Source organism: Chlorella variabilis, assembly GCF_000147415.1.
Source record: "Chlorella variabilis unplaced genomic scaffold CHLNCscaffold_38, whole genome shotgun sequence".
Lineage (NCBI taxonomy): Eukaryota > Viridiplantae > Chlorophyta > Trebouxiophyceae > Chlorellales > Chlorellaceae > Chlorella > Chlorella variabilis.
Window position 1 is genome coordinate 205,789 of NW_005435050.1, and position 9,494 is coordinate 215,282.

The 9,494-nt window shown below is 62.4% G+C and overlaps 3 protein-coding genes across 3 annotated transcripts in view; 2 read left to right on the forward strand and 1 right to left on the reverse strand.

Annotated features, from left to right (window-relative positions):
- Positions 1-243: 243 nt before the first annotated feature.
- CHLNCDRAFT_141799 (hypothetical protein) lies at positions 244-5,251 on the forward strand (the record flags this gene model as incomplete). Its single annotated transcript, XM_005842875.1, has 15 exons — positions 244-495; positions 604-899; positions 1,065-1,161; positions 1,317-1,416; positions 1,573-1,670; positions 1,809-1,970; positions 2,265-2,537; positions 2,725-2,845; positions 2,953-3,015; positions 3,265-3,350; positions 3,515-3,540; positions 3,765-3,852; positions 4,284-4,400; positions 4,533-4,560; positions 5,223-5,251. 15 exons carry the CDS (start codon positions 244-246, stop codon positions 5,249-5,251), a joined length of 1,836 nt encoding a protein of 611 aa, XP_005842937.1.
- A 320-nt stretch (positions 5,252-5,571) lies between these two features.
- CHLNCDRAFT_37677 (hypothetical protein) lies at positions 5,572-6,873 on the forward strand (the record flags this gene model as incomplete). The annotated part of the gene is made up of 3 exons (XM_005842876.1): positions 5,572-5,678; positions 5,827-6,494; positions 6,628-6,873. The coding sequence occupies exons 1-3, from the start codon at positions 5,603-5,605 to the stop codon at positions 6,871-6,873; spliced, it is 990 nt and encodes a 329-aa protein (XP_005842938.1). The 5' UTR covers positions 5,572-5,602.
- Positions 6,874-8,170: 1,297 nt separating this feature from the next.
- CHLNCDRAFT_12856 (hypothetical protein) overlaps positions 8,171-9,494 on the reverse strand; it is a gene marked incomplete at both ends in the record, with an annotated part of 2,993 nt that continues 1,669 nt past the window's right edge. The window contains one exon of the mRNA XM_005842907.1: positions 8,171-8,408. Coding sequence (XP_005842969.1) covers positions 8,171-8,408 — 238 coding nt within the window. The remainder of the gene's footprint in view (positions 8,409-9,494) is intronic.

The following is a 9,494-nucleotide window of genomic DNA, read 5'->3' on the forward strand; positions in this document are numbered from 1 at the left end:
GCATTTCGCCAATCCTCAATGTGCCATCGCCAGCTGATTGGCGAAATTTGGACGCGACAGCAGTCCTCATCGCCCGCCCATCGCCAAAGCTGCCACGAGGGCCAGAAACACTGGGTGTACTCCGCTCGCTGGCACGTCGTTACATCAAAGGCGGGCCCAGGTCGTTATCACGATTGCTGAGCCTACATCTCTGAGGTCCCGCCAGCCTCTTGCAGTCGCAAACTTGCCGATCGGGCTCTGGGGATGGAGCCGCCTCACCGTGGAACGAGTGCCCTAGAGGCCCCCATCTACGTGCTGGAGCGGGGAGGGGCAGGGCAGACGGACTCTCCAACGCAATTTCAGACGGGGCCTACAGCGGGAGGCGAAGAAGCCACAGAGCTCCAAGTGTGCGCTCTGGAGCGCCAGCTTTCCGGTGCCAGCAGCGCCGACTCGGTTAGCAGCGTGTGCGATCGCAGCGACGATGGCGGCGGCGGCACCGCCCTGTTTGCCAACCAAGTGCGGTCTCCCAAGTGCTGCAAGCCTGCTCCATTTTGCCAAGTTGATCACAAGTTGACTGCTTTCCTGCCTCTGCTGCAAACACACACACCACAAGCGTGCGTGCAGGATCAGGATGAGCCACCCATCGGGCAGCAGCAGCCGCCAGTGCCGCCAGTACAGCCGCAGCACCTGGCTGCCACATTGCGCAGCGCTCAGCAGGCAACGGGCACCCAGCAAGCGGGGGTTGCTAGGGAGGTGGAGGGTCTGACCGCCTCGCCCAAGCACGTGTTCGTGTTCAGCACCGCTGGCAAGCCCATCTACAGCTACCGAGGAGACGAGTCGCGCTTGGCAGGGTTGATGGCCACTGCCGAGGCCATCCTGTCGGTGGCGCACAGCAAGGGCCACACGTTGAAGCACGTCAGGTACGCCTGCGCAAGGGCTGCTGCCATTACATGCCGGGGCTCTGATGGCGACAGGAGCTCCAATCATTGGGGATCGACCGACATGCTGGAATGCAGGAGCCCGAAGTCCTTACCACACCTGACCAGCCTGTCCTGCTCATTCACTCTCACCTGTGCACCCTGCAGGGCTGGTCAACACGTGTTCGCGTTCCTAGAGCGCCCGCCACTGTGCTTGGTGGGGGTTTCAGCCCTGGCAGAGCCACCTGCAGTGATGCGCATGCAGGTGTGTAGCCGGCATGGGCATGCATGCTGGGTGCTTCCGAAGCCCAGCGTCAAGCGCTGCTCGCGACTCTAGTAACAGGCTTGCCATGGCCCTCCACCCGGGTGGCTGCGTTATGCGAGCTTTATGGCCTACTGCTTCCAACCCACCCTGTGCAGCTGATCCTGGTGCATGGCCAGATTGTGTCGCTGCTGACGGCCGCCGCGTTGAGCGCCATGTTTGCCCGTAACCCCGGCTATGATGCTCGCAAGCTGCTGGGTGGGTGTGCAGGTTGCGCAGTGGCAGTGATGTTCAGCTGAACGTGAACCATCCACCGCAAGTAATGCCTATGGCATCCTGTTCATTGAGCTCCAGGCCACCTGGGCCTTAGCGAGTGCAGCAACAACTGGTTGGAACACGCTGTGCTGTGTGCAGGCGGTTCTGAAGGCATGCTGTCAGCATTAGTCGATTCCTTCACTGCCGTGCCGGCGGTTCTACTGGGCGCCTACCCCTCACTGCCGCTGTTGGGTGGGGTACGGCAAGCGCTGGTAACTGCGTTGGCAGCTGCTTTGAAGGTGGGCCACTGCTCAGACCAGAGTATTGCCTTGTCGTGCGGTAGTGCCAGTCTGCTGTGCTGATGTATCCTTCCCTCCGCTTCTCATGCTGTTCAGGCCACCAATGCGGTCCACGGGCTGGTGGTTGCGCACGGCGCAGTGGGTGCTGCGTGTCCGGCAGCGGGGGTAGCACCCATGCAGCAGTGGGATGTGCTGCTGCTACTGAACCTGCTGGGCGCCAACCAGTCGTTCCGGCACTCGGGCGAGGCCATGACCCCCGTATGCCTGCCACGATACAACCCAGGTTTTGCTTTCTGCTGGCAGCTATAGCATGCAGTGAGCAAGATGCAGCCGCTGCTGTGTAGGAGGATGGAAAGGGCCCCCTTAAAAAAGTGTCGCTCCTCTTTGCCAGCGATGCATTGTTACTGGGTCTGCGTGCTTGCCGGGTCCCTGCCCTCTGCAGCTGCCAACCTCCATGCATACATATACTACCTGGATGCACCTAGTTGTACTGCTGTGGTGCTGCTGTGTGGCGGCATGCCTGATTTCACGGCGCTGTCGGCGGCGCGCCAGCGCCTGCAGCAGCAGTTGGAGGCGGTGGGCACGCTGCAGGCTGTTGTGCAATGCGCCGAGCAGGATGGTGTGACGCAGCAGGGCACCAATAGCGGCAGCCGAAGCAGCAGGAGCAGCAAGACACTTCTGGCTGCTCAGAACTTGCCTGCCACAGCGGGTGGCGGTCCCTTTGGCTTCACCCCGCTGCTTCACTTTGTCTACAAGCTCAGCGGGCGGCAGCAGTACGTGATGAGCCCATTCAGCCTGCCGCTGGTGGCAGGAGGGCTGCATCAGGTGGGCAAATGAGCAGTAATGCAAGGGGGTGCAGTTTGCTTTTTTCGCATGCGCAGCTGCGAAAAAGTAGAGAAGATGCTGCTGCTGGCTTCTCCTCTCATCCACTACCAGTTCCCAGACTGCGCGTCTCAGTTTCTAACTGTCCGGTTGTCTGTTCCTGGTCTGACGGCTGCACAACGCCCTGCAGTCCATAATCGTCGCCTACTCCCAGCTGCGAGCGTCCATGTTTGAGAGCAGTACTGGCGCCGCTGGCCCTCTGCAGCTGCTACGCTTTGAGAGGCGGTCGCGCTTTGTCATTCTGGGCGCAGGTGGGTGCTGTGCAGTTCTTCTGCTTTGCTGGATGCAATGGCAGAGCTTGTTCGATGCAGCCAACTCACAATCAGAATACGTGGCTGTTACGCTCGCTGTGCTGCAGTGAGCGCCGAGACGGAGCTCTACATGGCTTTTGACCCGTTGACTGACAAGGCAGAGGCGGCAGGTCTGTGCAGCCGACTCGGGGCATGGCTGGGCGCACGGCATGACCAGCTGTTTGGCCTGTGATGTAATGTAGTACAAGAATGTGCATTGCGCTCGTTCCAGGCGCAAGTGGCACACAACGTGCCAGTGGAATAAAGGCATACACACAGCACAATTTGCGGTGTAGGGTGTCCGGCACCATACGAGGACATGCTGTGGTGTGAGGTGACAATCTGCTGGCGATGCCTGCTCCCACAGCTGCGTCCGTCAGGAAACTTGACTCTGACCTCCTGCCGCCAGCTGTCTGCCAACTCATGTGGCGCCGCCGCCGCGGGCGACGTGGCTCTGCAGGCATTTGTGGCCTGCAATTTATAGGTTGCAGCACTGCGAGTGGATGCAACACCTGAATGCTCTGCTGCACAACTGGAGTGCAACCTTTCCCTGGAGTGCAATTGCAGCGTCCAAATCATGGCTGTTAATTACTGACACACACGATGGGTGTGCTCTCTGGCGTTCTGCAGTTCATCCCTGGATATGACTTCGCAGGGTGCGCAGGTTTGGGCCCAACCAAAACCAAAACCACGTGCAGAGTGTTTCCCGCTCTTTGGCATCTGTGTCGCGCCTACGGGGCTCAACCCCGTTTTTTTTCAGGCGCTGCTACCCGCCTACTGCCGACATGCCAGACTTGCACCCGCCCTACACCTGCCGCCCTACACCTGCCGCCTGGTGCCGCTAGGTTGACCAAGCCCTGTTCATTCTTGCTGCACGCAGACTGGCCTCCCCCATCCTGGGCATGCTCTTCCCCATCTACCAGAGCATGCGAGCCCTTGAACAAAAGAAAAGGGAGCAGGAGACGCAGGTGCGTGCACGCATTGCCCGCTGCTCCCTGGTGGACCCGTCGCCCCTGCCTTGGTCTCTCTTCTGCTGACACCAGGCTGTGTGCCTCCTCTTATCCTCTTGACACGCCCTTGTGTTGAGTGCAGTGGCTGATGTACTGGATTTGCTTTGCAACAATCAACTTTCTCGAAACTGTGGCAGGACCCGTACTCAATCTGTGCGCAGTTGCTGGCCAACACCCGCCTTGTGCTGCAATTCTGCATTCACACTGTGATCACTTACTCCCTGCAGGGTGCCACTCTACCGATGGCTGCGTGTTATGCTGCTGGGCTGGCTGGCGATGCCTCATTTCAAGGTGAGCTTAGTGTTGGTTGGGCGCGCTTCAAACATCATCGGGGCGCCCTTCTTTCCCTGGCATTGATGCCATGATATGCTGCCTCGTTCGCCCTCCAGGGAGCCACCATGGTGTACCGCCTGTTTGTCCGTCCCTTCCTGCTGGCATTGGCGGAAAAGGCGCGTCGTGTGCCGGCGATGGAGCCGTACGTGCGTGATTTCACCCGTGCCGCCAAGGTGCGATCCGTCCATCGGGTGGCTGCTACAGCTGGGACTGGCTAGCTTAGCCCGAGCATTGCGGCTGTGCCATTGGTGTGCCGCCTCACAATTCCCACCTGGCATCCCTCCCATCTGTGTTCCATTGTGCAGGAGGAGCCTCCGCCAGTCACTCTGGAAGGTGAGGCATGGCTGTGGACTGTGTGCATTTGCTGCCTGGGCAAGGTTGCCAACGCGCTCCAATTTGGTGGTGTGCAGGGTCGAGCCTGCCGTGGAGGAAGCAAGCGTGAAAACGGCCCCGTAGCGCATTTGTGGCTCCAGCCCACCTGATTGCAAGGCGCACCACCTCCTGAAAGCATCTGGCGGCTGCTGCCTGCTGTGTCAAAGCTGCCGCCAGCAAACGCTGCCGGACGCAGCATTGACGGAGCGTGCGGGCAGCGCACGCGCCCATGATGCATGGCAGAAAAATGTGTCTTCTAGGTGACAATTTTTTCGTGTGCTGCAGCTGCCGCTGCTGTTGCTGCTCGTCCAACGCTCGGGTGCTGTGGGTAATGATGCTCAAGGTGGCCACCTCATCCTGGTATGAGGCCGGCTGGCTGGATCTGCTGCTCCCAGTGCAAAAGGCACTGAAATGGCATTTGAAGGCTGTTTGGTAAATGACAACTCCTGCCAAGCTCGACACAACCATGCAGTGGCGGCTTTGGCGCCAGAGGGGCTGCCTCCAGGAGACGGGCAGCCACCTCTGCCCACAGAACTGGCGTCACTGTGCCCGCTGCTGGGGCTGCTGCCCCATCATACCTCCAGGGCCGCCCCCAGGGTTGCTCCCAGCGCCCGCCGCCGCAGGTGCGCCTGGCACTGGCCGGTGGCCGTGACGGGCGCAGGTGTCGCCACTGAGGGGCAGCGGCGCGGACGCTTTGGCGACGCCGCGGCGGGTGGGGTTGCCAGCAGCAGCTGCATCATCATCGCCCGATCATCTAAGCCCGCCCAGCTGCTTCTAACCACGCGTCGCCTCCTCCTGCATGCCCGGTCCCCTTGGCTTGCGCAGTGCAGGCCGACCTGGGCCTCCAGCGCCTCGACCTCATGTCGCGTTTTGGCTATTATGATGACAACTGCCACAGCCTTCACTCGTCGACGTGGCACATGCAGAAATGCCACCGAATCCGGCCAGCCCATCCCAGAACTGCCCAGGCATTGAAGGTCAGGGCACAGCAGCAGCAGGCGGCATGGGCGAGAACCTGGAGGCCCTGCTGAACAGCTGGGCCTCCAGCCCCACGGCGGGCAGGCTGAGACCCTCCGAAGGTGGGGACCCGTCCTGTGGAGGGTCGGAGGGGTGCCATTCGCGCAGGAGGACGCCGCGCACATTGGCTGGAACACCGCGCGCGGCGTTTGCTGGACCAGCCATCCAAGCCTCGCTTTCGCCGTCCCACGTGCCGCTGCACGCCTGCAGATGGTCTCGAAGCTGGCCACGACTTCCTGGGCGATTTCAACATGGAACTGCTGCTGGCGCCGTCGCCGCCGCCGCCGCCGGCCGCTGCTCCGCCGCCCGTGGAGGACAGCACTGGCAGCGGCACAGCAGGAGGGGCCCCCCAGAGCTCCGCCCCGATGTCAGCACCGCCTGCAGCATCGCCAGCAGGCCCGGGGGGATCGGGGCTGGGCGCAGCGCTGGGGCATCAGCAGCAAGCAGCGCTGGGGCAGCAGCAGGGGGCGCAAGTACACGCGCACCACAGTCTGCACCACGCCATGCCGGCCTACATGCGGCCATTGACTGCATCGGGCAGCGCCCCCCTGCCGCCCCTGGACCCCAGCGCTGCGGCGCAGCTGGGGGGGCCGCAGCCCATGATGCTGCAGCTGCCGCCCAACGGCAGCGGCATGCAGCACTACATGGCGCCGCCTAGGAACTACCATCAGCCTGGCACGGGCCCGCCGCTGGTGCTGCCTGCGCTAACGGCAGTGCCGGCCGGCAGCAGCCAGCAGCCCTCGGAATCTAATCTTGATGGCAAGCGTCGGCGTGGTCCCCGGCCCCGCGTGTTCAAGAAGCACACGTGCCAAAGCGACGGCTGCACCGTGGACCTGGCGCCGCTGTCCTTCTATCTGCAGCGCAACCACATCTGCCCGGTCAGTTGGGCAGGCTTTTCAGTCGCAACCATGCAATCCCTGTGGGCACCACGTCTTTTTGCCAGTTCGCCCTACGTCTGCCCGTGCACGTTTCCTCGAGCTGTGTCTGCCCTTGTCCCACGCCATGCTGCAGGACCATCTGAAGGCAGACAGCTACATGGTCAAAGGGGTGCCCTCACGCTTCTGCCAGCGCTGCGGGCAGGGCCACCCTTTGACGGAGTTTGAGGGTAGCAAGCGGTCGTGCCGCAAGGCGCTAGAACGCCACAACCAGCGCAGGTGGGGTGGAGCCCTGAGGCGTGAGGGGAAGCCGTGGGGCAGCTGGGCAAGGGCAGTGCGCTTCTGGCAGTTGTGGTCAGCAGGAAGTGGAGCAGATGGGTAAATGTACGCGAGAGATGGATGGGGCCCGTGCGGGCTTGCTGAGGGCCCCAATGCCGTCCACTGCTTGTGTGTTGGTGATGGTGCATCGTCGCGTGTGCATGTGCCGCGGGCACTGCCAGCTTCTGCTGCTGGTTTCACGGTGTGCTCGCGCCCAAAGGGCGCAAGGTCATTAAGGTAGCAGCAGGGCTGCCTTGACTTAATTGTTCTCTGCCTTCTTGTGCTCTGCAGGCGGGACAAGCAGGCAGCCAGCGCTGTCACTGGCCCCTTGGCTGCGCCCGAGCCCACAGGGTCGTTGCCAAAGCCAGAATCAGCAGACTTGCAGCCGCAGGAGCAGCAGATGCAGCCGCCCGATGCCATGATGGGCGCCTGGCTCGATGATACCTTTGCGGCCATGCAGGGGCAGCCATTGTCTCAACCACGCCAGCTGCAGCAGCCGACCATGGGCCTTCATGTGAATGCCCAGCCGTCGCAGGAGCGGGAGGTCGAGGCACGGCCCGCGCAGCAACAGATGCAGGCGCAGGCACCTCCCGCATCCTCTCCCTACCAGCAGCAACAACCGACGCAGCAGCAACAGGCCCAGCAGCCATGGGTGATGCTGCCGCGGCAGCTGATAGAGCAGCATGCGCCGCACCTGCTGTCAGTGGCTGTGCCCACCACCCCGCCAACAGCCTGGCAGGCACAGCAGCCGCCCTCACCTCAGCGGCAGCGGCCGAATCCATCCCAGCCCCAGCCGCAACTGCTGAGCATGGTGGATGAGCCGTCGTTCAGCCTGTGGCACGGCGAGTTTGGAGGCAGCGGGATCTGAGAACAGCACCGGTTGTGCTGGTAAACCCCTGTCGTCCTTCCATCTTGCCACATTTTTTTCTTTTTGGTTAATGCCCTTGCGATCCCTGAGTGACCTCATGTGTCTTCGCTCATACCCTCCTGCTGGGATAGCTCCCTTTCTGCCGAACACACATTCGATTCTTTGCAATGTGTGCTACAGTTCTCCACATGTACCCTGACCTTCCCCACAATCCCACTGTAGTACCGCAAGCGGAATGCTGCACAGCAGATAGAGCTCGCGCTGTGTCCATTCCGACTGCATCCCTGTGGCGTCCCTCAACGCGTGAGGATAGAGGATGTTACAGGAGAGTGCTGCCATGCAGCCAGCTGCTGCATGCCTGCAAAACATGAGCTTCTGCCTGCTGCACTGCATTCTCCCTCAGCCACACGTGCAGGGCGCACGTTGTGGGGTTGCCTGCTACCAACCAAAACTCGCTCCAGAGAACCAGAGGCGCTCACTGCGGGGCAGAGCCCCGGCCAAAGCCCCCGCGGAACTCAGGCCGATACTCGCCAGGGGCGCCCGGGCCGGCCTTCTCGGAGCGGTAGCCCTCGCGGTCACCGCCAAAGCGGCGCGGCGGGCCATCGCGGCGCGGCGGGCGGCCCCCGTCGCGCTCCAGCGGCCGCGTGCTCTTCTTGAGGGTGGCAGGCACAATCTCGGAGGGCAGGTTCAGGAACTCTCGCAGGAACTCAATGCCCGAGTCGGTCAGAAACCTGCGGCGCAGCGAGCACAGAGGGGAGGGTAAGCTTGACGCGAGGGTGGAGTGTGGGGTTCGAGGGCTGGGTTCGAGAACGCGAGGGTGGAGTGTGGGGTTTGATGCGGGTGAAAAATAGGGGGTTGACGTGGCGCGAGTTTTTTCGCCTACGCCGGGTGGACGCCCGCACTTTACGGTTTACGGCCGACGCAATAGCCATCGCAAAACTGCCGCACGATTTGCTGCGCAGCAAATCCGTGCGGCCGGCCAGCCAGCTAAAGATGGCTGCCTTGGACAGCGGCAGCGAGGATGGCCCCCGCCGCTCCAAGCGCCAGCGCAGCGAGGTGCAACGCTTGGAGCTGGAGCCGCTGCCGCCCTCCCACCACCACCGCACCGCGAGGAAGCACGCGGAGCGGCGGGCAGCGTGGAAGGCGGCGGCGGAGGCGGCGGCGGCAGTGGCCCACCAGCGGCTGGCATTGCTGCGCAAGTACGAGCTAGAGGCAAGTGCCGGGATGCAAAAGGATTGCCAGCTTGCGCGATGCAGAAGCAATCATGCGCAAGCTGGCAGCTGCAGTCCCTTCAGAGGCAAATGCGCAAATCCCCGCTGGGCTGATGCCGCAGTCTGGGTTGCCAAAGGGCCGTAAGGGGCTAGTGTGGGCCGGCACCGGCATGCCAGAAGACACACAGACCAAGCTGCGAAAGCTGGCAGCCAAGCTGGTTCCGCCGCCCGAGGATGCCTGCTGGCAGGCACGTCGTACAGGGTACAGGATGTGCCGACGCAAGATCCCCGCTTGCTGACTTATTCTGTGACCTGCCGTGCAGGCGAAATCCCACAAGCACATCTATTTTGGACAGCTGCGCGGTGCCGGCCCCGAGGAAGAGGGCCTGCAGCTGCTGGAGCTGCTGAAAGGCTGGCTGCACGATGCGGGGTTTCTGCACCCATTCGCAGTGGCGCACATGGAGCTGGTGGCTCGGCTGGGCGCCAGCACCAAAACCAGCTTTGCTGGCAAGGTGTCAGATGACCACTTTGACAACCTCACTGGCGCTTTGGCCTACAAGCGGGTGGGTCCCAAGGGCTGGGGTATGCTGGCGCACAGCTGAGCCC